The following is a 26,650-nucleotide window of genomic DNA, read 5'->3' as shown; positions in this document are numbered from 1 at the left end:
CTTCCTTCCTTCCTTCCTTCCTTCCTTCCTTTCCTCCTTCCTTCCTCCCTCTCTCCCTCCCTCCTGCTTGCTTTTACCCGTCCTTCCTTCCTTCCTTCCTTCCTTCCTTCCTTCCTTCTTCCTTCCTTCTTTCTTTCTTCTTTCTTTCTTTCCTTCCTTTCTTCCTTCCTTCCTTCCTTCCTTCCTTCCTTCCTTCCTTCCTTCCTTCCTTCCTTCCTTCCTTCTCTGTCTCTGTCTCTGTCTCTCTCCCTCCCTCTCTCTTTCTCCAAATGATAACTGAAATTCTCAATTATTGCAGTTACTGTCCTCAGGAGCAGGGCTTTAGGCATCTTTTAGTTATTTTTATAGACGTGTGTTCCCCAGACAAAGGTGGTCATCCTCAGAGCCTTCTTGTCAGTAGATATGGAGAGTTCTGTGTTTGCATTCCCTCCCCCAACACCCACATGGAAAAGGCCCTGTGGGGTCTGGGATGCCTTGTATAACCAACATATTTCACCTCAGTGCATGGTTGTGTTGGTAGAGCAGGAGCTGCTTTATGGAAATCTTGCCTGCTCAGATGCTGCACTACTGGTATAGGGCAAAAACCATATGGGGAATACTAGATGTTTGAAGTAGGTCATGTAGAAGCAGTGGGGCATAAGGAAAATTATAGCTCTGAGTTACTCTGTATTTCTTTTAACTAGACGCAAAATAAATGCCTGTCACATAACTAATGTTTTAGAATGAAGAGTGACTGTGATTGCATATTAAAGGGAAAAAAAGAGAGAGAGCCAGGCACATTGGCACACACACCTATAATCCCAGCACTTAGGGGATTGAAGAAGGAAGATAGCAAACTATAGCATAGCCTGAGCTACATAGTGAGACCCAGCTTAAAGAGAGAGAGGGGGCGGGGGAATGGATAGGTGAGTACAGTTGTTCTGAATAGCCAGCCCTGACTCCAAGGTGTAGAGACCATAATTCAGCAAGCCATGAAACTTGATAGAATATCTATTTCCTTTCTTTGTAAGGCCTATCTCAGTGAAGTGATCTATTGTCAACATTTCCATTTGGCAGAATGAAGCTCCTGTTGTCTAAGTCGAGTCTCTGCTAAGTGCCCCCCCCCTTAAAATGACTTGATTATTCTGCTCAGCCCAAAAGAAAAACAGCTGTTTTTCAATAGGGAAAAAATACAGAATTTTTACAGGAGAAGAAAAAAATTATGTAAAGAAAAAAAAGACTCACCTATATTGTACCACTGATACTCCACCACCAATGAGCCAGTAAATATCTAGACATTGAGGAACCTACATATTTCTCTGTCTGTAGTTCTATGTGCATAATTGCAGTAAGTACCTTCATCTATATTAATAGATGGGCTTATCAAACACATGGTATTTTGCAACTTGTTTTTTTCCACTAAATAATGTAATATATTGTTATTAACACATAATATGTTGCTATCTATCACACATCTCAATAAATACCAGAATTGATACTTCTTGGCTGCTTAGTATTCCTTTATACTGCTGTTTCATGCTTTATTTACCTAATCCACGGTTAAGACAGTCATTTTTCCATTGTTCACCATTATAAATAATGCTGCCAAGAACATTCTTGTACAGGGCTGACTGGTACTTTGGGTCAATTCCTAGAATTAGAAACATTGAGTCCAATTGTTTTTATATGATAAATGTTGCCATATGCATTCAGATTGCCTTCCAGAAATGGTGAGTCATGTTTCTCTCCAAGGCTTGTAGAAAACCCGAAGAAGACAGCTGGTCAACAGGAAGGTGGAAAAAGGGAAGTGACATGACTGCAGTATCTGCACCGTTAGGTCCAGGAAAGTAAAGCTTACCATCTGGGGAACACTGTGTTTGAGCCAAAAGAGGCTTTAGAAACTCATTGATCTGCTTAATGCATGAGGGCTATGAAGTCTGAAGAGATTAAACAACCACCAGGGCAAGACCCATGTGTCCCAGTTGGCAAGTCCATTAAAAATGAATAGTCCCAAACTTCAGGGTTAATTTTCAAAAGTTTGAATATGGCCATCCAAGTCGATGTGTTGGAAACTTACGCCCCATCGCAGCAGTGTTGGGCAAGGTAGGACCTGTGAAGTTGCCAGTGGGTGATGAGTGCTGAGTCTTCCTCTCACATGAGCAACAGGTTGCCTTTCTGCCTTCTACAGTGGACTGACATGGCAAGAAGGCCTTTGCAGGAAGTCGGTTCCTTGACTTGGGACTTCCCAACCTCCTCCTGAACTGGAAGAAATATGATTTTTCTTCTTTATGAACTGTCTGGTCCCAGGTATTCTATTATAGCAGCACAAAACAGACCATGGGCAACATGCCTTTCTATAGCCTGGGTCACACCTGGAGAGAACCCCAGGCTGGAAGGCCTGTTCCTTGCTGAAACTGCAGAGCCTGATGCTTAGTGAGTTACTCTAAGGCCACTGCTATATTCTCAGCACTCTAGGGTAAGAGTCCTGAGGTTGGTCTAAGCTAGTGAGACTCTGTTGAAAGAGAAAAGAAAGAATAGGACAATAAGTTTCCTGTGAATTATTCTTGAAAATATAAAAGAAGAAAAATTCAAATTCAAACTAAAATACAACTGCTCAAACTAACCAGTGATACAGAAGACGCTCATGACAATCCTTAGGAATTTCCTCCTTCATGGTGCTTCTGTTACATAGTTTGTTACTCAACCTGCAAATGCTGAGCCACTAGCAGAACTATGGCACTCTTGTCTGAAGTCTGGGGTCACAAAATAACAAAGTACTGGTCTCAGACAGGGACAAAATATATCAAGGCCTTAGCAGAACAGTGACCTGAAAATACAGCCTCAAAGCTGCTTCTGTTTCATGTGTTGAACACTACACATTGTGCTTCCTAAAAATATTTTTGCTGTTTTCTAAGGATACACTACTCAATTGAAGTTTGTGTCTGATTGTTCTGAAAGATAATTCATAATTTTGTGCCTGCAAGTACTGGGGCTTGAACTCCAGGGCCTGGATATTGTCTCTTAGGTTTTTTGTTCAAGGCTGGTGCTCTACCACTTGAGCCACAGCTCCACTTCCAACTTTTTTGCTAGTTTACTGGAGATAAGAGTCTCATGGACTTTTCGACCTGGGCTGATTTCAAAATGTGGTCATCAGATCTCAACCATCTGAGAAGTTAGGATTCCAGGCATGAACCACCAATGCCTGACTTCTAATATTATTTTAAAAGGAAAAAAAATCCCACTGTGGGTTTGTCATCTAGAAGCTACCCTGAACCAGTGGTTCTCTCAGCCTTCATAACTTCTATTATATTGGTGAGGAGTATCTGGCAAGGTGGAGCCAACTTTGGTCTCTGATGTGTTGGTAGATGCAGCTTCTAATCTGCTTATTGGGGGTAGTATGTTTTAAAGCAAATGGCTGCCCTTCAGTAGAGCTCCTAAGATCAGAAGAGACAATTCTGTCCTCTATGTCCAGCCACAGAAGTGGGCTTTGGTGATGAATACCTTCAAAATCATGAGCAGCCTCTTTTTTTTTTTGTTTAGTGAATGCCACATTTCTGCTACTTCCCCATTCTGTCCAGCTGAGATTATAATGGACTAAGTGAGCTCCACCCCATCCTGTCCCTATTTACCCCCATCTGGAGGGCAGACAAACAGGGAAGTTACCAGGAAGAAGGCCGAAGAGGGAAGGGCAATGGGTTCATTCAACAAGTAATGTGTTCCAGGGCCTGCTGTGGGCTTCTCCAGTACTGTAATGGGCAGAAAGACACTGTGCATTATCCAATCAGGCATGGTATGATGGTATGTCAGGAGGAGGATGAATTTGAGGCCTGCCTGGGAGAAGACATAATGAGACCCCATCTCAAAAAAAAAAAAAAAAAAAAGATGGGTCCCAGTGACTTATATCTGTAACATATCTACTCAGGAAACAGATCTGAGGATCATGATTCATAGCCAGCCTGAACAAGGAAGTTTATGAGACTCTTACCTACAATTAACCACCAGCAAGTTAGAAGTGGGATGTGGCTCAAGTGGTAGAATGCTAGCGTTGAGCAAAAGAGCTGAGGGACAGGGCCCAAGCTCTGAGTTCAAGCCCTAGACCCCCTACTCCTACACACACAAAGAATGATCCATGTTGAACTAACCATATTAGCTACCTCTGGGTAGATAAAGGGAATATAAAAGATCACCATAGGAGATTAGTTGCAACTACAGTACTTAATTTTTTTCATTGGGAATGTATTCATATTTAATTTATAATTAAAAACATGAGTGCAAAAATATTTGTGTAACACAAGTTGAGGGATGTGTGTGTGTGTATGGATGTGTGTGTGTGGTGGTAGGGTTGTGCTGTGGGGGGAGCCCCAAAACCTTTATACACATGTACTCATTGAGCTACGTACCTAGATCTTACAAAGTACGTATAAAGGCAAGGTTCTTCTGAGATGCATCTTGGCAATTATGCTGTAAGCAAGAGGAGGAAGGTCTAGGCCTTCACACACAGGAGGATGCTCTTAGGAGAGGAACAGAAAGGCACAATGCCTATGTGCATCTGATCATCTAAAATAATATTCATCTAAATCAACTCCATGGGATGAAAACAAGAGGTTTTTTCTCTCTCTTTTTTTTTTTTTTGCTGTTTGTGTTTTTTTTCTTTTTGTTCTGTTTATTCATTTATATGATTTTGGGAGAGTAAGGTGGGGGTACAGGAATAGAGAGAAAAAGAGTGAACAAATGCAACAGTGGTATTCACTAGACACTATGTTGAAAATGAACTATTCAACTTATGGGTAGGGATGGGAGGGAAAAAGCAGAGAGCAAGGGAAGGGGTGACATTGTCCAAAAAAGAAATGCACTCATTTCCTGACTTATGTACAGTAACCCCTCTGTATATCACCTTTATAATAACAACAACAACTCACAATGTGAGTTCCTGTGACTCCGTTAGAAAATTCGTGGCATGCAACAACCTCCCCGCCCCCCCCCAAGAAGCAGGAGCTCCTCCAGCCCTGCAGGGGCATGCTACCTTCCCATACCTGAGTAGAATTCCTTCAGGAAGGGGAAGGGTTGCCTCAGTTGCTTCTCAGATGGAAAGCTGGCAGGTAAGTGCTGATTTCCACAGTCTGGCCTCCCAAAAGTGTTTAGAAGTGGTAGTAAAGAAGTGGTTGTAGAGAAATACATAAATGCTACTTGGTGCAGTCAGGGGTGAGACAGTGGCTCTTACCCCAAACCAAACCACACTGCATCTTGTGTCATCCCCCAAAATCCAAATGGTAAGACCTGAACCCAAGAAACAGCCATCTACATGGGCAGAGCCCAGTAAAGTTCAACTGACAAAGCCAGGGCATTGCCTGGGTTTATTTTTCTCTACAGAGATACACAAGCAAGATTTTTTTTGAACAGTTCTGGAGCTTGAACTCAGGGGCTGGGCACTGTCCTAGAGTTCAAGGTTAGCATTCTACCTCTTGAGCCATTTCTGGCTTTTTCTACTTATGTGGTACTGAGGAATCAAACCCAGGGCTTCATGTATGCCAGACAAGCATTCTACCACTGAGCCACATTCCCAGCCCTACAAGCAAGACTCTTAAAGCAGTAAGTGTGCAGTGCTTTTCTTTAGAAGTGATTTCTCTGGTTCTGGTGGCAGATCTGTTCCCACACAACTTATGCCTGGACTGTAAAAGCCCACCACTTCCCCAAGGCCAAGTTGATGGGTTAAAGAATAGAAAAAAAAAATCTCCATAGCTGGGAGCCAAGCACTTGACTTTTCTCACACCCTAGGTTTCAAGTCTTCCTCCTATCAGCTACACATCCCTTTTTAAACTACTGATAACATTCCTGAGTGAGAGATCAGGAATTTGAAAAGCCCCATGACCAGAACTTTCTCTATAAGCACTTTCTTGTTTTATTTTTAGTTGACCTCCAAGGGAATTTTTCTCCTTTTATCTAACCCTAAAAGTAAACAAGATTCGGGGTCCCTCCCTTTTTCCTTCTCCTTTAGGGGCCTGAAGGGATTCATGTCTCCCCATTAGAGGGAAATTGGCCGTCTGGAGGGCAAATGTCTAGATTAGACTGCTGGGTAGACAAGCAGAAGTATATTGGGGCCCCAATTCTTTGCTGTGGGGCGTTCAATGGCTCTTTCCAGACTGAGAGGTATGTAGGCCCATTTCAAGAGTCTTTTATGAGCCACCTGTTTAACCATGATTACGAAAACTAAGGAGTAAATAGAGAATATTCAGGAGCACTTACAAACCCTATTGCATAATACCTGAATGGTATGGTACAGTTTAATCCCCTGCACACCCTTCTGTAGTGTTGGTCTTAGCTTTGAAATTTTAGAGATGAAGCCACCCACTTGGATAACCCACTAGCCCATGGTGACCCAGGCCCAAGGGAAGTTGAAATGGGGCTTAAAGGTGAGTCTTTCTTAGCTGGAATCAAAGCTAGTGTACTTGTCTCTCTACTCCACACAGACTGCTCTGAAACTGTACACGTGGCTTCATGGATCAGGGCCCTGCCTACAGAGAAATTACCCAGAATAATTACAAAATAGTACAAATTGGCGAAGGCTCCTGAGCCAGGCTGGAGTGTGGCAGGCCCGGCCTTGCCTGGGCCCAGCCCTGGGCGTCACTTCAAAGGGCTGGGAAAGAACTCAAACTTCCATGCGTTTTTCTTCTGCCAGTTTGCACGCAAAGTCACCCAGGTGTATACCTCATGATCCCTGAGGCCCAAAGGCTTGTTCGCAAGAGCCCAAGGGCACTGGGTTTCTACATAAATGAAAAAAAGGACTCAGAGACCCACACCTGAGCTGCCTGTGTTCTCAAGTGATCACCAGAACCCTACCCTTCTGCTTCTGGGGCAGCATTCCCCATCCAGGCCAGGAGCTCATGTTTATTTCATTTGTCTCTTTCCCCATGACTAGGGAATCAAATGCAGGGCCTTGCTCATTTAGGCAAATATGTACCAGAAACTGCACTCCTATCTCCTTCCCCAACTTCTGAAGAGAAGCACAGCACAGTAGTGCTTTAGAGAGTTTTGCTGTGGATACCTGCAGAGATAAACAAACCCAGACAATGCCCTAGTTTTGTCAGGTCTACTGGGCTCTGTAGATGGTTAACACTTGGATTTGAGCCTTTACTCACCGTTTGTTTTTTTAGGGGATGACACAGATAGAGTGTGGTGTGGGGGTAAGAACCAGCGTCTCACTGACTCTACGCCCTGACCGCTTGATGTCTCATCTCACCCTCCAACTGCATCAAATCACAACTATGTGTCTGGAGCCACCTAAACACTTCTGGGAAGTTGAACCAAGTGTGGGATTATGTATGTATGCACCTGCCCCCTTCTTGAAGGAATTCTAGACAGGTTCAGGAATTTGCCAGGATCTTGAGTTGTGGAAGTGAAATCAGAGGAACATCAATTAGTACAACACCAATTTTGATAAGGGCTTACCCTGAAACTGCTAATGGCTTTATCAAGAGAGCTGTGAGAGGTGAGTGATAAGTTATCTCTATGTATCCTCAAAGAAGAAATTAGGAAAAACTTCAATACAAGAGAAGAGAGGAGTCAAGAAGAAAGAACAGAACAGAAGGAAAGGGAAAAGAAAAAAGAGAAGATTTATCAAGACTTACACTTATAATGTGTGGCACACCCAAAATCCAGTCAGTGGGAACTGACTCAGAGGGAAGGTGATCACTTTTCCTTATAGAGGTAGAAAAAATAAACATAATTCTGGGAGGCCAACCCTGGAACATTGGACTTTGGGCCAGTTGTCAGGAAAGATCTTACTTGTTAGACCAGGTGAGTGTGGATTTATTGGTGTGGGAGAAAAATGATAGAGGCAGGAAATGATACCTTTACCTGGAAGGGAAGAGTCCCATTAGTCATCCAGCCAGGTGCAGCTCTACATATGTCAGTCTTCATGGCTTGGGGTGGCTATGCCTTCCTTCTGCTCAATGACAAGTGGAGTCACCAAGAATTCGCCAGCCAGTGTCAGTGAGTCAGAGTCACATTGTAGATTCTTGTGTGTGCCAAGGTATAAAGAGCGGAGATATATGGGATGAGGTCTGGAGATGCAGACAAAGGTGTCTGTAAGAGCTAGATCTTCTGGCAGCACTGCTTTTCCTAAGAGAGACCATTGGAGATTTTTGATGTTCAAATCAATAAGGAGGCTGTGGGACAACTGAAGGGTGGAGAGTGTATTGAGACTTAGTGCCCTGTGTTCCTGCCAGAGTGGATGTCCTGAGACTGGCTGGCCCTCCATTGGGCAGTGCTCTTTGGTTCCTGTTGGGCTATGTATGGCGCTCTCATCTGGGCCATAGGAGTGGCCAAGTGGAAGGGCCCAGCCTTTATCTTCCTTTATCCTTCTAGCTCCTTCTTTTTTTTACATACATCCGTGTTTTCATTTTCCTTTACAGGCAACTTTAATTATGACAGAAAACCACACACAATACTGAAAGGTACAATATGCAACCCTATTAAATCTTGCCATTGGGCCAGGAATGTGGTTCAGTGGTAGAGTGCTTGCCTAGCATGCACAAAGCCCTGGGTTCGATTCCTCAGCACCACATAAACAGAAAAAGCCAGGAGTGGTGCTGTGGCTTAAGTGGTAGAGCACTAGCCTTGAGCACAGAGAGGCTCAGGGACAGAGCCCAGGCCCTGAGTTCAAGCCCCAGGACCGACAAAAGAAAATAATAAATGTTTCCATTTAGTGGTTTCAGTTGATGAATTAAAATCTCACAAATGAATAAACACCTCAACCTATCATACAACCATTTCTCCTGTGTAGAGGAAACCACTCTTCTGGGTTTCAATTAAAAGCCCAATATGTAATTGTGGTCACCATTATTTCTATAGACATATAGATCTAGAAATAATATTTAGTATATCTTCTCATGACGTTACATATTACATACATAATATAACACTTTTAGTCTTACTTTTATGCTATTCGTTTTGTTTTGCTTTGCTTTTGAGATATGTCTTACTGTATTGCTCCCAGATTTGTTTTAAAATAGTAGGCTTGTCCCTTAGTCTCCTGAGTAGCTGAGATTATACTCAAGCACTACTTATCATGTCTGGCTTTTTAATTTTTTTAGAAAAGCTTTTCAGGCTAAGGATGTGGCTCAGTGGTAGAGCCCTTAGTAAGGTCCTAAGTTTGAGCTGGAATATTGAAAAGAAAAAGAACTTTGAACTTTTAAGTCTATATATGTGTTAATACATATAGCTTTGGTTCATTCATTTTACCTGCTGTATAGTATTCTGTCTCAATCTGTCCTTTTATCTGCTGATGGAAATTTGGATGTGTATAATTTGGTGTCCCTATACCCTTACAATAGTACAATCAATATTCTTATACATGTCTCCCGGAGCTCATATGCAAATATGTGAATCAAGATTTCTGACTCTTTGATCCAAGAAGATACAGTTAGCTTGCTTTCTAAAATGGATCTATGAATAATATTCTTCCATTCATTCATTCATTCCAGAATGAGGAATAATTCTCTTTTCCCACATCCTGGGAATATTTGGCATTGTCAGACTGTTTTTTCCCCTAATCTACCACGTGTGAAATGGGATTTCCTGATCAGCTTTTCTCCGGAAGTCCCAGTGCTACTGAAAGCTCTACCTGAATTCCCCAATCACAGTTACACATACAAAAGCAGCCAGCATAGCACAAAAGGCTTAATCTAGCTTCTTTTCTGACCTCTAAGAAATTAGGAGTGTCCAGAACCCTGCTGGACCCCTTCTCCACTGACACTCTCTCTGTGTCACAATGCCCAGCTTTGGAGCACCAGCCACTTATCTATGCCAGTGACTTCCCCAAGTACATAAATGTCTCCATCCTGAATGTCAAAAGCTACAGGGCAGAATTACTTGGTGGCCAGTAAGCAGCTCAATTAAAAATCTAACTTGCCAGGCACCAGTGGCTCACCTCTGTAATCCTAGCTACTCAGGAGGCTGAGATCTGAGGATTGAGGTTCAAAGCCAGCCCGGGCAGGAAAGTCCATGAGACTCTTATCTCCAATAAACCACTAGAAAACCAGAAGTGGTGCTGTGGCTTAAGCGGTAGAGTGCTAGCCTTGAGGTGAAGAGCTGAGCGACAGTGCCCAGGCCCACAGTTCAAGACCCACGACGGACAAAAAATAATCTAACCTATCCAGTGTCTCATTCAGTTTCTTCCTCAAGCCTAACCCTTCCTCATTCATCCCCACCCCACCCAAAGGTACTGCCATTTCTCTAATTGCTCAAACTGAGAACTCAGTAGTCCTTCTTGGTTCTTTCCTTCACCTTCACATCCAGTCCATCAAGTCACTGCAATTTCTTTTCATTTGTGTATGTGTGTGTGTGTGGGGGGGGGGTAATAGTGTGGCAATGCCCTCTCACCTGCTTTTCACTTAAGGCTGGAGCTCAACCACCTGAGCCACCCCTGGATATAAGAGTCTCACTGATTTTTTTGCTGACTTTGAACTGTGATCTTCAGATCTCAGCCTCCTGCGTAGTTAGGATTACAGTCATGAACTGAGTCTTAGCAATTTCTATGGCAACTGATTTCTGGGTTTTGCCTTTCTATTTCCACTGCTTGTACATTGGCCTGGGCCACTATGATCTGCTGTCTGTGACAGTGGCTCCTACTTGGTCTGTTAATGCTCTAACAAATCCTCTCTAGCCAAAAGCTACATTTTTTTTGGTTTGCTTTTTGTCAGTGCAACACACCAAACCCAAGTATGCCTATTAGGCAAATGTTCTACCGCTGAGCTTATACCTAGATAATCTCTTTACACCATAAAACCAAGTGTCATTGCTGTACTTAAAACCTTCCAATGTTTCATAACAGCAGAAAACTCAGATTCCTTCAGTGGAGGCCTGATTTTGTGCCTGTCTGCCTCTTTTTGCTCTGGAACATTCGCTAAGGGAGTTTTTCTTCCATCTTTACATGGCTCCTTTGTCATTCTGGTTCTATCATTTTTACAAATGCCAGTCCTCATGACCCATGCTAGTATGGTCCCCTTGGCTGTTCCTTCTATCACCATCCTTCATTTACCTTCTTTCCAGAACTTCTCAGCATTCAGAGCTACTTCTGTCTGTCCCATTGGAATGTCACTCCATTTGAACAGAGACTTTCCAGTCTTACTCTCCATTTTGTTATGCCTAGCATGAAGTGGGTGCCCATAAAGTTTATCGGATAGATGGATGGATGGATGGATGGATGGATGGATGGATGGATGGATGGATGGATGGATGGATGGATGGATGGGATCAGAGTTTTTTCAAACAGCCTGTAAGATCAAGTGAAGTTTCCTTTCCAGTCTGAGTGGAGGAAAGAAAGCTACTTTGTGTATGTGTGTGTGTGTGTGTGTGTGTGTGTGTGTGTGTGTGTGTGTGTGTGTCTACACTGGGGCTTAAACTCAGGGCTTAGCTTTTTTCCCCCCCAGGCTGGCACTCAACCACTTGAACTACACCTGCACTTCAAGCTTTTTGAAGTCTTACAGCCTTTTCTACCTGTGCTGGCTTCAAACCAGGATCCTCAGATCTCAGCCTCCAGAGTAGCCAGGATTACAGGCATGAATTTGTAATCTGATGGGAGAAAGCCTCTGAGAAGAGACAACATTTGTCTTTAGCTAGAATACTGGTTCTCAAATCTTATAGATTTATAGATCTTATAGATCTATAAGATCATATGCCTTCAGAGTCCCCCAAATTACTGAGGATCTAAAGAGGCTGTGTTCATGTGGGTACTATCTCTAGATATTTGTTATATCAAAATTAAACTGAAGAGACTTTAAAACAATAATAGTATGTTAACATACTTCATGCTTAGAGGAAAAATGTAACTTGTCAAAAAAAATACTAAACAGAGAAGCAGACTTGAGCAGCTCCTTTATGCTTACAGTATCTAGTAAGTGCCAGTAGAGATGTTATTGGGAAAGTAGGATATATCTCATAGGTAGAGAGCTTACTTGGCATGCACAAGGCCCTGAGTTCAATCCCCAGTACTGTGGGGGAAAACTAGTAAATAGTTGAGTTTGAGTTATTACAATCTCAAAGTTGGATGTAGCCTCTTCACAGGTAGTTGCCATGGGACCACAATGCAACAGGAATCTTTAGCAAGAAGAGGCCACATTCCCCTATGGGGGCTCCAAGGGCTCATTTGCCCACTCCCAACTTGGATAATCCTTTCTCTTGCCTTTTCCTTGTCTGGTTGCTTTTAACATTTATCTTTTTGTTTGTTTATACCTATCCTAGAACTTGAACTCAGGGCCTGGGCTCTGTCCCTGAGTTTCTTTGTGCTCAAGGCTAATGCTCTATCATTAGAGCCACAGTGCCACTTTTGGCTTTTTCTGATAAGTTTATTGGAGATAAGACTCTCACTGACTTTCCTGTGGGGGCTGATTTTGAACTGTGATCCTTAGATCTCAGCCTCCTGAGTAGCTAAGATTAGAGTTGTGAGCCACTGGCTTAAAAAAATTTTTTTTCAGTTAAAAAACTATTATTTTCTTCATTCATTCACTCAGAGACAGAATCTGGCTATGTTGCCTAAGTTGGCTTTGAATTCTTGGGCTCAAGTGTTCCTTCTGCCTTAGCATCCCAAGTATATGGGACAAGTGTGTATTGCCATGCCTGACCCCCCACCACCTCTTTTTCTTGTTGCTGGGGATCAAATTCAGGCCATCACACATGATAAGCAAGCACTGTGCCACTGAACTATATTCCCACTCCTGACTTCTTTCTTTTAAAAAAATGTTAAATAAGTCTGCATAATTCAAGTGTGTGTGCCAGTCTTAGGGCTTGAACTCAGGGCTTGGGCACCGTCACTGAGCTGCTTTAGTGCTCTGCTACTTGAGCCACAGCTCCACTTCTGGCTCTTTGGCAGTTAATTGGAGATAAGAGTCTCATAGACTTCCCTACCCAGGCTGGCTTTGAACCACAATCCTCATATCTCAGCCTCCTAAGTGGCTAGGATTACAAGTGTGAGCCACCAATGCCTAGCATTTACTATATGTATTTTAAAGAAGTATAGGTCTATAGTCAAAATATTGACTGCAACAAAAAAAATGCAGAGAATGCCTTTGGAGTGATTTCCTTAGACAAAACACGAATGGATTTATTAAGGTTTATTTACTGAGTCTATGTGCATGTTGAGCAACCTAACTGGGAGTCAGATTCTTTTCCTTATTATAATATAGAAACCCAAGTTCTTCCCTAAACGAAACCTAAGTTCTTCTCCTTTTTTAAAGGGGAAGCTGCAGCCTCCCCCTTTATTTTTCCCCCCTCTGATTAGAGGAAATTCACAGAACAAGATTTAAAAAAAAAAAGACAATCATGACCTGTTGGAGAACTGGGAGCTCCCCAAGCTCTGAGCATGCCCCGCCTCTGCAGTTGCTGACGTCATACTATTTTTGTCTTTGAATAGCTCATTGACACAATCGCCTCAGAGATCGGAGAACTGAAACAGGAGATGGTGCAGCCAGATGTCAGCCTGGAAAATGGCCTGGAACCTTCTGAAGCCCACAGGTGATCAAAGACATGATTCAGGTGCTGGGTTCAAGAGAGAGAGCGAGAGGGACCCTGAGAAGTCCATTGGTGTGGAGGATTGACACTGGGTCACCCCACTGAAGTTTGGGAACTTGGGAGTGTGGTGGTGGCGGTGGCTGGTAGATCTACACACACAATTCTCTGTAGGAGGTGGGCGTGGCCTAGGAGCTGCTTGTCTGCTTGTTTATTGTAATAGCTTTGAAGGCACCTGAACTTTACACCTTCTCAATTCCTCCTGGCACCAGAACCCGGAAACCTAGAATTGTCTGTGCCATTTCACAGTGATGGAAATTAAAACGCAGTGGATCCTCCGTGGGCAAAATAGAATTCAGTGTAGCCCTGTCAGTCTCCAGAAGGTTTAAAGGGGAACAACCAAAGAGGATGGACTCATTTTGCATTCTCAGGTCAGAAAAAAATAAAAATCAGCATTACCTTTGCCATTAACCCGAAAGCAATCCAGCATCTTAGAAACTCGATGTGCTTGTAAATAATTAATGGGAAGCATTATGCTGTGCTGGCTAAGCTCAAGGCCTATGTCCAGTGTTGCACACTTTCTGAACTAGGGGAGATTTTTTGTTGTTGTTTTGCTTTAATCTGAAGAATGAGGGTACAAGGGTCACTTCAGGGGTTGGGAAGTTGGAGCTGGCCTCTTCTTTTTGATGTTGTAATTCATTGCTAACAAAGACAGCAGAATATGCTCACTATAAAAAAAAAACAAACAAACAAAAAACTTTTTTTTAAAGAAAGACTTGGACCCTTGGTGCCTTGAAAATGAGATTCATTATCAGCTTTCCCCCTTCCAGAAAGTGAGGTGGAGGCTGACTGAAGTGGTATGAGTCTGAGATTTATAGTGTGGGTTTTGCAGGCAGGTGAGCCAGATGCTTCTGGTTGTCCAGGCAAGTTTCAAACCAGCCCTACTTGTTTCCTGCCCAGACACTGAAGGAGGGTGCTCTATTTCAATTTCAGGGAGGCAGGCACTAGACAGCTGGAAGGTGTGCTTAATGCCTTGTGTTTTTGAAAGAGCTACATTTGTCCTTACCTGTGCAAGTTTCGTGTGTGTTCTATTGTTTTGCCTTCTCTACAGAATGACAGAGGTAGACCAGATATCCCTTCTTGTAACATGCTTCTTGTATCATGCTCTCTCTCCCCAGAAAAGTCTGTTTGTTTGTTTTTTTGTTTTTTAAGTTTTGTTTGAAAGGCTTTACCTGATTTTATTTCCTCATCAACTTGACAAATGCACTATTATTTTCAGTTAGAGATTTTTTTTTTCCATCTTGTATTCAGAGTAGTCCAAATACCTGAGAACTTTTTAGGCAGAGGATTTCTCTTTGCATTTTTGAGCTAAAATCAAATTAGTAGGCCAGGTTGATAATCACAGAGTGAAGATTTCTCCCACTACTAGAATGCAGCATGCTGTAGACCTCAAGCACCACAAGTGACAGGCCAAAAAAGAGAGAGGGGCAGGACCATCTCCCCAGAGTATAATAATTGCCAGGGATGTTAAGGTAGGCAGAGGTAGTGGCTAGCAGGATCTTCATCTCTGACTTTTAATGACACTCAGGTTGATATGGCTGTAGACTCGTTCTCTGGCTTTTGAAGGTATTTTGGGGGGAGAGAGGGACAGTCACATAACTCATTTGTCTTTTTATTTTTGGTACTGGGGATTGAGCTCAGGGCCTTGGTTATGGTAAGCACATGCTCTATAGCTAAGCATCACCATCAACACTGACATTTCTTCATCTTTTCCTTTTCAAGTTTCAGAATGACCAAAAAGCATATCACAATTACTTTTATTCTTTTTTTTCCCTCAAGGCTAGCTGTCTACCACTTGAGCCACAGCTCTACTTCTGTTTTTTTGGTGGTTCATTGTAGATAAGTGACTCACAGACTTTTGTACCCAGGCTGGCTTTGAACCATGATCCTCATATCTCAGCCTCCTAAAGTAGTTAGGGTTACAAGCGTGAGCCACTAGCTCCTGGCAATATAACTAAAAAAAATCAATGTCACTTGTTCTCAAGCACTAGGTTGGTAAACATTGGAGCTAATCATTTCTAGAGACATTTTTTCTTGATTTTTCTTGGTTTTTAAAAACTTAGTTGATGGGAAAGGGAAAAGAAAACCAAGATGAACTCTGTATATGTAACAATGTTTGGCATGGGCTAGTCACTGACCTTCGTAGTCTATAGCCACTAACTTTGTTATCTTCCTAACTATAGGATCATAGGTCCATTCATTACAACCCCTGTTTTACTAATGCAGAAACTGTACCATGTGATAAAATCCTGGACCTATAGCCAGTCTGGCAATGCACATCCATAATCTTAGCATTTGGGAGGCTGTAGCAAGAGGATCAAGAGTTGAAGGTCAGCATGGGTATTTAGTGAAACTGTCTCGCAAAAAATCAAAACAAAATAAAACACAAACTCAAACTAAGGAGCTTGGTTTCTCTGCTGGACTCTCACTCATTTTTTTGGATTGTGTGTGTGCACTGACTGAGCCCGGGCCTCGAAGTCAGGTCCTCACACTCTTCCTTTGCTTTTTCAAGGCTGATTCTCTACCACTTGAGCCATACCTACACTTAGAGCTCTTTGGTGGTTAACTGGAGGCAACAAACACATGGATTTTTCTAGCCAGACTGGCTTCAAACTGCAATTCTTAGATCTTGGCCTCTTGAATCGCCTGAGTATAGGCATGAGCCATTGGTGCCAGGCTGTCTGTTTTTTGTTTGTTTAGAAATAGTGGTTTTGCTTTTTAATTTTTCCATTTTGCCCTATGGGGATGCAAGATGGAGCAGACAATGGGACTTTGAGTTGTTTTTAAAAATTAAGGCAAAATATAGTTGGGGCTACAAGGGCTACAATTCAAGCTGTACAGATTTACCTTAATTAAAAGTTCTCTAGGAACAAGATGCTACCAGCCCTGGACTGTGGCTGTTCATGCCTGGTATCTACATGGATATGCCACAGTGCCACCTTTGACATCCACTCTCCATGGGGGACCTCACCTGCCACCCCAGCCACCACAAAATGTCTATGCTTCCTCCATTGGTTAAACAGTAGCTTAAGCACCAAACTAATCTCTGAGGTAAGGAATCGATAGTCCTTTATTTCTGTTGGTGTGTTTTGGTTACTCCATGGTTAAATATCAGAATAAACTTCAGATCTGCAACTTTTTCTTATATCCTGGACTCCCCTCAGAATAATATTTTCAATGCAAAAAATAAAGTGAGGGCAGGATAAGAAAAATAGCTATGTTAAAAAATAATGCTTTTATTAGTTTTGAGACAGGGCCTTGCTTGGTAGCATTCAAGAAGAAAATAAAGAAAAAGGGAGGTGAAGAACATAAAACTACACATGAGACCCAGACTGCTGTCTTCCCTTGACTAGATGTCAGGACACAAGAATGAGCAAGAGCGGTGCTTACAGTCTAGGGGAAAGCTGCCTAGCGTTCCAACAGAGTAAGCGTCTATGAGACAATTGTGGCCTTATGAGCTGCTCTGGTTGGCATTTGAATGAGACCCATCCTCACTAGGTGCTGTTTTGGAAAAATCTTTCCACTGATGCTAAACAAAATTAAGCAAAAGTACACATGTAAATATATTGCTAGATAGATTGCTGGCAAAGTAAACACCACATTGTGAGCACCCAATCAGAAAACAGAACTTCCCAATGTTTTCCAAGAGGTTTCCTCTCTGTAGCCCTCCACTCCACCCTGCATAGGTCACCCCTGTCCTCACTTAACATTGCTGCAGATTCGTTCTGTTGCAGGTTTGTTGTTGTTTTATTTCTGTTTGTGATTCTGACTGAGGGCTGGAGAATTGTACCCAGAGCTTTTTGCATACCCAGCATAGATACCTACCACTGAGTTATACCCTCAAACTCAGTTTTGCCCATTTTCGGACTTTATATCTAGAGTCACACAGCTGTATTTTTAAAACTCTTTTCTTCTTTCATTCAGTGTTTGGTATAATATTTCATTGTATGCATATACTACAGTGCATTTAGCCATTGACAAATATTGAGTTGGTTCTACTAAAAAGCAGTTTTGAATGATGTTACTGTGAACATTCTTATGCATATTCCTTCATGACATATTAATAGAAGAGAGAGTTACTGTGTTGTGTGGTAGTTACTTATTCAACTCCAGTAGATAATGCTGAACAGCTTTCCAAGGGGATTATATTAATTTGTGTTTCCTTACCTGGAGTGTATGAAGGTTCTGGATGCTCTGTTCTTGTCTATACTTGCTATTGGTCACCTTCTCATTTCTGCCATTTGGTTGCCTATATTGGTTCACTATTTGAAACCACAATGGATGTAGACAGGTATGTGCATCTGGATGACATGGCTCAAGTCTTTTTCTCAGTGTTATTGGACTAAGGAGTTAGGAACTTCTTGATTTTGACAGAATGTCATATTTCTCATATGTCTAAGTTCTTTTTTTTGTCTTCTATCTATTTTTATTTTTATTTTTATTTTTTTTTATTTTTTTATTTTTTTTATTTTATTTGTGAACATACTGTACAGAGGGGTTACAATTACATGGGCAGGATAATGCGTACATTTCTTACCAAGCATTGCAGCCTCCTCCTTTTGTTTACCCTTCACGTCCCTTCTCAGCCTCCCCCCTCCCCCCCAATCCCAATCCTTCTCCTTCCCTCCCATTCCCCCTCCCCCCCCCCCACACCGACGTTGTAAAGCTTGTTTTGGACATGACAACTTGTACTTCTCATTGTTGCAACAGGTCCACCTGTATGCTTAAACAACTGGTTTTTCCCCATCTCCTCCTCAAGTTATACTGACATCAAATATAGTGAAAGCAGGGGTTATACTGTGGGGGAGGGACATATAAAGCAACAAAGAGATAATCTTATAAATGCATTAGAAACACATGCATGAAAAAAAACATTAAAATACATATCTAAGGGTTCATTTTCCTGACATCACATTATCTGACCTTTTCCGCTTGACTCATGCATATACTAGATATTGCAAATAAGGTAAACCATGGGACCTATGTTTCTTTGGGCCTGGCTTACTTCACTTAATATAATTTTTTCCAAGTCTTTCCATTTCCTAACAAATGGGGCAATGTCATTCTTTCTGATGGAGGCATAGAATTCCATTGTGTATATATACCACATTTTCTTGATCCATTCATCTACTGAGGGGCATATGGGTTAGTTCCATATCTTAGCTATGGTAAATAATGCTGCAATAAACATAGTTGTGCTGGTAGCTTTAGTGTGGTCTTGTTTGTAAACATTTGGGTAAATGCCCAAAAGTGGGATTGCTGGGTCATAGGGGAGTTCTATGTGAAGTCTTTTGAGGAACCTCCATACTGCTTTCCAAAGTGGTTGAACAAGTTTACATTCCCACCAACAATGAAGTAATCATATGTCTAAGTTCTAAGCTAAAGTCATGGAGATATCTAAGCTCATAGCCAGTTCACTGGATAATATTTTTGGAAACAAGTTATGGAAAGAGTTATTTGTGGAAAGGAGATTTTAAAAGGGCAATGTTTTCCAGAAATTATTTTAAAAAGTTTACATACAAGCCTGGCAGGGAGCCTACTCTTGTAATGCTAGCTACTCAGGAGGCTGAAATTGGGAAGATCACAGTTTGAGGTCATAGGCAAAAAGCCAATGAAACTACATCTGGTAAAGAAAAAATAAAAAATATATAAATACAGGTGTATCTTTTACTACATATATTCCTGCTTTTAGATTTTAGATATAATACACTTACAGCAACAAAACAAAAATACCTGGCAATGGAAATTGTTTTTCCTGGTCCCAGGGATTGAACTCAGGACCTGAATACTGTCCCAGGGCTTATTTTGCTCAAGTCTAGAGCTCCACCACTTAAGCTACAGTTTCACTTTCAGCATTTTATGGATAATTGGAGATAAGAATCTCACAGACTTTCCTGCTCAGGCTGGCCTTGAACCACAAACCTCAGAACTCAGCCTCCTGAGTAGCTAGGATTATAGGCATGAGCCACTGGTGCCTACCTTCTCCCTGCTTCTTAAGAGCCTGTTTCTTTACTTTGTCCAGTATTTATATGCAGAAAAGTTCAGCATTTTGTGAGATGATTTGGCCAAAGCCATTCTTTGTATCATAACTAATAAATATATATATGCCTAGATATGGTGCAGCTATTCTTGCAGTTTAAGTTCTGCCTTTAAATTCAGAATATATCCATATCTAAGTTCTGCCTTTAAATTCAGAATATATCCATATCTAATACAATTTCCCATATTGAAAAGATACCCATGAAGATTTCAGAGAATATATTCATGTGGTCACTTGGGAACAAAATCAAACCACTGGATGCAAAGTCAGTTTGCATTTTGGACTCAGACACAGGATCTGTGTCATGTGTGGTGTGAGCCAGGAAGATAAATGCTTTTCTCTCCTCCCATCTCCAGAAAACTGCCTAGACCAAGGGTCATATTTATCCAGCTTGGGAACTATGCTAAAGTCACCCTGCATCTGTGAGCAGCCTCTTCAAGAAACAATCAGACCTGAAAGAGAAAGATTAGCTAGGAGCTGGAGATACAGCCTGTGGAAGAATGCTTACGTAGCTCTCAGGGTCCTAGCTAGGTTCAATCCTCAGTACTAAGGGAAAAAAATGGAAGAGAAGGAGGAATAGGAAAGAAACAGGGGAAGAGGGGTGGGGAGGAAGAAGTGAGGGAGGAAAAAGGAGAAGTGGAAAAGGAAGGGAGAGAAGAGAGAGAAGGAGGGAGAATGTGTGTGTGTGTACGTGTGTGTGTGTGTGTGTGTGTGTGTGTGTGTGTGTGTGTGTGTGTGTGTGTTAGATTTCTTCCTTAATTGTGAGTTGTTCTAGTCTGGGTTGGTAGAACATGAAATACTCACAAGAGCTATCTGCTACAGAGTGTTTGGTTTATCTCGCAGTATCCTAGGCCATTTCAAAATCATACTTGGTGTTCACAGTTTATGGTCCTTATATTTTGTCTGTTTCAAAGAATTGTAAACAAAATTCCTGAAACTTTTTTTTTTCATTACTGGAGTTGGAACACAAGGCCTTGTTCTTGCTAGGCAGGTGCTCTACCAGTTGATCTATGCCTACAGCCCCTTTTGCTAGTTATTTTTCAGATAGAATTCTATGTGCCCCCTGCCCACATCAGGCCTGGAACCATAGTCCTCTTACTTATGCCTCCCGTGTAAGCTAGGATGGCAGGTATATACCGTCACACACACCTTTTGGTTGAAACAGAACCTGGAGAATTTTATTTGCCTAGGCTAGCCTTGAACTGTGATCCTCCCAGATCTCTGCCTCGGGAGTAGCTGGGATTATAGGCATGGACCACTGCTCCCAGTCCTTTTCCCATGAATTCTTGGGTGATTGTTATTGCCTATCTGCCTTTGTTCTTTCTCCAGACAGAAAAATAGTCTAGAGAGATTCTTGGGACAAGACAATGTTCTGAAAGATGGCTGAAAAGCCTCTGTATAAAACACCTAAGTCTGAGTCTATGAGTGGATTTGAACAAGGTGGGGGGCACTTTGTAGGAAAAGACTTTGTTCACAGTTTGTTTGACAGTTTGGCAGTAGCACATTTTCCTGTTATAGCCATTGAAAGTGTTCTGCTATGATTGATTTGTTCAATTCCCCCCGGCTACTCTCTGTGGTGCTTACTTATTTGAAGTTACCAAAAGTGCTTTGAACAGTTTTCAAGGAATTCCATGAGAATTGGCCAACTCGCCATTTCCAGTGTGGCAGCCATCAAGCTCAATTTAAGGGAACTATTTATCAAGTGGGTGCAGTTTGCCCAAATACCTACCCCACAGAGCACAAAGATTTACCCAGTGTAAGGAAGAAAAGAGTAATAAGCAAGGAAGAATCGCATAACAGAATGGGAACCTAACATGAATGTATGAGCGTGCCACGTGTCCAGGGCAGCCAGGCAATTCTAGCGCAAATGTGGCTTCAGGGTTGGCGTGATTAAAAATTGAGTTTAGCAAGTGTGTAAGAGCAGCTTCTGGATCACAAACACTCCCATGGAGCTCTTAGGCTGGGGATATGTGTCAGCATAGAGCACTTACCTAGCAAGTGTGAAACCCTGAGTTCAAATACAGTACTATCAAAGAAAAAACAAAAGCTATTTAGCCTTTTTCAGTTGATGGTACCTATCATGTATAGGAATATTTTTACAGGAATATTTAAATTTTTCTTTTTTAATTACTGAAAGATAAATGTGCACACTGTAGGAAAAAATTATCAAAAATAAAATAAAAATGACCATGAGTCCAGGAGAGGTGGCACATGATTATAATCTCCACACACAAGAGGTTAGGCAGGGGGGGTCCAAGAATTTGAGGCAACCAACCTGGACTACAGTGAGCCCTTATCTCAGAAAACAAAAATTAAAGATTGAATTCACTCATTGAAATGGACCCACAATTATTATTATTATTATTTTGTTGCTGTTGATGGTTGTAGGGCTTGAACTCTGGGCCTGGGCACTGTCCCTCAGCCCTTCAACTCAAGGCTAGCGCTCTACCACTTGAGCTACAACGTCACTTCTGGTTTTCTGATGGTTTATTGGAGATAAGAGTTTCACAGACTTTCCTGCCCGGACTGGCTTTGAACTGCGACCCTCAGATCTCAGCCTCCTGAGTAGCTAGGGTTACAGGCATGAGCCACTGGCGCCTTGCTCACAATTATTTTTTATTTGTGTTTCTGAGTTGGCTGTTTTATTTCTCTAATGTGTATCATGACCATGTTTTTGCTTTGCCTTGCCCACATTTAAGTGGTAGGGCATTTATTATGTTTTTCTCTGGCTGACAAGGTGTTTTTGATCATTCTCAAAGTGCATGAAAGTCCATTTTTTAGTTGTTCTGAGGGCTTTTTGTGTGTGTTTGTTTGCTTATGACAACATCTTACTGTCTTGTCAAGCTCCTCTTGAACTTCAGGGCTCAAGCAATTCTGCCTCAGCATCCCTAGTATCTAGGACTACAGGTCTGAATCACTACACCTAGCTTGATTCCATTTTTGTTGAACCTGATCAACTTGGTGTATGACTTTTCTGTCAACAGTCAACTTCAGCCACATCGTGGTGTGTGTGTGTGTGTGTGTGTGTGTGTGTGTGTGTGTTTGTGCGTGCCTGCACGCGTGCATTCCAGTCCTGGGGCTTGAACTCAGGGCTTGAGTGCTCTTCTTAAGCTTCTTTTACTCATTGATAGCACTCCACTACTTGAGCTCCATTTCTGGTTTTTGTTGTTGTTGTTGTTGTTTTGTTTGTTTGTTTTTGCTTTTTGGTTTTTTGGAGGCAGGTATTTGTCTTCAAACCATGATCTTCAGGTTTCAGCCTCCTAAGTAGATAAGTACAGGTGGAGCCACCTCTTTTTTTTTGGGGGGGGGGTGGTCGTGGGGCCTGAACTCTGGGCCTGGGCGCTGTCCCTCAGCTCTTCAGCTCAAGGCTAGCGCTCTACCACTTGAGCCACAGCGCCACTTCCGGCTTTTTTCTTTTTGCTTATGTGGTGCTGAGGAATCGAACCCAGGGCCTCAGGCATGCAAGGCAAGTGCTCTACCACTGAGCCACCTTCCCAGCCAGAGCCACATCATTTTAACAGCAGCACACCCTATGGTTAGATTTATTAGATAGATTTTCATTTTTTTTCTTTTTCACTTCGTACTGGGGATCAAACCCAGGGCCTCACACATGCTAAGCAAGTGGGTGTACTATTGTATAACCTACTTAACACCTTGCTGGCTTTGCCTTCCTGCTACAAGGCTCTGCCCGAAATATTCTGCTTAGTTAGAATTCACTTGGTGAATTAGTCATGCCAGGAAATAGCATCAGTGTAGATGAAAGCACTTACCCAGCAGAAAGTGCAAATGCAAGGAGAGCTTGCTTTTCTGTGAAGCTGGGTACAGGCCACTGCTCTGGGCTCATGGGAGGGTGACAGAGCTGTGCCCGGAGCCTGCCTGGCTCCTTCTCTAGCCTGTTTTCAGCTCCAAGGGCAACCAGGACAACAGGTCCTTTGTTTCTTTTTCGTATTTTTGCAGGAACGAATGAATGCCTCTGGCAGCTTTGACTCCATATCTGGTCTTTTCATCTCAGGGCAGAGAGTCAGAGAGAGGAAGTTCCTAGGCAAAGTCCCCACTTCATCTTTCTTAAGAGCTGCTCAGGACGAGGCCAGGCTCCAGTGCTCATTTCTCTGTCCTTTCCTTCTGGATCTTAGGAGATAGAACTTTCAAATCACAGAAAGCTCTAAATGTTTTTCACAAAATTCCCCTAGGCCTTGCTGTGAGAAAAGCGCTTTTAGGAAGTTGTGGCTCTCTTTCTCCAAAAACCTGATCCAAAATATAGGTTATTTATTTTTTCTTTTCTAAATTTAAAGTGTCAAAGAATTGAAATACTGACTCTTACGCTACAGGTAAACATCCAGTCAGAAAACTGGGACTTAGCCAGGTGCAAGGTGAGTCACACTTGTCATCCTAGCTACTCAAAGGCTGAAATCTGAGGATAGCAGTTCAAAACTAATCCAAGCTGAGCAATCTCACAGATTTCTCTCTTTTTTTTTTTTTTAAATATTTCTTTCTTGTGTCTAGTTAACCAGCAAAAAGCTGAAAGTTAGAGGTATGGCTTAAGTAGTAGAGCCCCAGCTTTGGGCAGAAAAAGCCAAACAAGAGTTCAAGGTCCTGAGTCCAAGCCCTAGTACTGGCCCAAAAAGAAAAAAGAAAACTGAGGCTTAGTGGTAGAGTGGTCCAGCATGCAAGAGACCCTAACCGTCCGGTTCTCTTCATGTTTTGCCTTCAAATAGGAAAGTAAACTGGATGGCTTTTAAAGATCCCACTCAACTCTGGTAAATGCACAATGATCTTTATAAGGATTTCCTTTCCTCTACTGTGCCATCACCTTTTCCAGAAATCTTGGGTAACTTACCTGCCAAATTGTATGCAGTAAACAGAAAACATAGGCCAGGGCCCGCCAGGACCCAGGAGGATCCAGCCTTCTCCTTCTTTCTGTTTCAAAATTCTGAGGAATTACTGTCATATTAAGCAATCATTGGATATCTGCTACGAGGTGTTTGTTCTTTTTTTAATTGATGATTTTCTGGGAAGTTTTTGTTCTGCGTGTGTGTATAGGTTTAGCAACAATTACAAGCATTCCTCTCATGCCAGAAATTTTTATTAGATGGATGTTTTTCCGCATAGACTGTTATTGTCTATCTTTATCATGCTGACACCAAAGATTTAGATTTATATTGCACATATTAAATAAGACCTCAATGAGGACATGCGAAAGCCCCCCAACCTCACTCCATGCCCGGGTACCCCATTTCCCACCATGTCTTCCTGCAGACCTCAGGCATGATACCTACCTTAACACAAGGGCATTTCACTGCCAATACTATCTACCTTCTAGTTTCTCCTATGCTCAAAAAGCTACAGTTGTCAGAATCCTGAAGCCCACCTGTTCTAGTGCTGGAATAAGGTGTTCTTCTTCTGTACACCTTAGATGGGACACTTCCCACCAGTATCCTGTGCTGGTGGACAAAATCACCATTCTAGGCTAAAACTCTTCTTTGGTTTTTACACCCAAGGCCTCCACATTTGCTGTCTGACCTAAGGCCAGAGGGGTGTCTAGTAGAGAAAATCATGAGCAATGAGGAAATCACTGCTAAATCCTTTGAAATCTGTTATGCTGGAAGGACTGGACTTGCCCACTTTGCTTGCCCTAGGCTTAAAGAAGGCCTATGCCAGAGGATCCTAGTAGCTGTGGTGAGTTTTGCCACCTATTTCCCAATACACACACAGACAAGAGCCCTTTGTGTCTTGAGATGGGAACTGAGCAGCCCTGATTCTACTTGTTGGGCTTGACTGAGGGAAAGCCTGAAGCTACCGAAAGACCCAGTGCCCTGAGCTGTTTCTCTTTCTCAGCAGGAATAAATTGTAGATATCATTTCCACCTCAGGCCCCTGGTCACACCTGCCCTTAGGTTGGCCTGAATATGGCTGCGAATGAGGCCAGGCTACTAAGAGTGTCAGTGTGATACAAAAGGGAAGGGTCAATGCAAACAGAAGTACAGACAGTACATGAGGTGGTTCAGGCCCAATGACCCCTAGCAGCTGAAAGAGATAAGAGATGAGGCTGGAATTTGAGCTGTTTTGACAGCTAGGCAGGTGTCAGACTTAGTAATAGACATTCAAGAATAGCTTAGGACTGGGGGGTGGAACTCAGAGGTAGAGTGCACTTAGCATGAACTATGTCCTGGGTCCTATCCTCAGCACTAGGTCTATTCATCTTCATCCATCATCCATCCATCCATCTATCCATCCATTCATCTATCCATAAACTCAACTAGAAGGGTCCAAGCAAGGTCAAGAGATGCTTTTACAAGATAATCTTCCTCCTTGAATGGAAGAGATAGATTTATAAATACTGATACAAGAAAAGTATTTTCACATTCCAACCCACGTATCCCAATTTTCAGTCATCTTTATGCCATGCTTTCCTTTTATTCTCCTGCCATCTGTTCTGTTAGCTTAATACTATCTTCCTTTAAGCTGACTTCCCTTTCACATATCACTTTGCTTAAAGGATACATCTGGTATCTTCCACTAGAATTGGGAAATGGCACTCAATAGAGATGATTATTGTTTAATGGAAACAGTATAAAGATCTTCATTGGGATTTATTTTTGTATTCTAGAATTGGGAAATGCTTCATTCCATAAAATTAATTATTCTTATAAGCAGAGGAGAGGAACTTGGTTGTATAGGGGAAGAAAGGCTGAAGTAAGTGGAAATGAAGAACAAAAAAGTGGATGGGTCATTTCAAAGTTACTGTCCTTGTAAGACAGGGGCAGGGAGCCAAAAGAGTAGCAAGTAACACAGGGAACTGCAGGTTACCTGTGTGTGAAGAGTAAGGCAGAGAGCATGGCAGGCATTTTTATGCTAAATGAAACTGGCCTTTGGGAGAAACTGGCTGGTCTCTCTCTCTCTAGGCCAGATTTCTCAGAAGGTCAAATAAATAGTTTTATTTCAGTTTAGTAACATGAACTTCAGTATAGGTGATTAGGTGTTTGGCTTCACCTAGTAGAACCTTGTAAAGGACCTCAGTCCAAAAACAATAGCCATCTGTCATTTCACCTAGCACGCTGACACTGGTCAT

At 42.2% G+C, this 26,650-nt stretch overlaps 1 protein-coding gene across 5 annotated transcripts in view; it reads left to right on the top strand.

The window, feature by feature from the left end:
* The window catches only part of Rin2 (Ras and Rab interactor 2), a 197,271-nt gene that overhangs the window by 106,197 nt on the left and 64,424 nt on the right, over window positions 1-26,650 (top strand). For 3 of the 5 annotated variants that reach the window (XM_070006668.1, XM_070006667.1, XM_070006669.1), the window contains one exon: window positions 13,388-13,488. In XM_070006668.1, the coding sequence (XP_069862769.1) occupies window positions 13,388-13,488 (101 nt within the window). Of the gene's footprint in view, window positions 1-7,148; window positions 7,297-13,387; window positions 13,489-13,754; window positions 13,914-26,650 lie in introns of those variants that run through there. The other 2 variants (XM_070006671.1, XM_070006672.1) reach the window with 2 other exon arrangements.

This window comes from Dipodomys merriami, unplaced genomic scaffold, assembly GCF_024711535.1.
Source record: "Dipodomys merriami isolate MVZ:Mamm:240054 unplaced genomic scaffold, mDipMer1.0.p SCAF_7, whole genome shotgun sequence".
Lineage (NCBI taxonomy): Eukaryota > Metazoa > Chordata > Mammalia > Rodentia > Heteromyidae > Dipodomys > Dipodomys merriami.
Note: the sequence above shows the minus strand (reverse complement) of the source record. Positions and strands in the feature narration are given on the sequence as shown.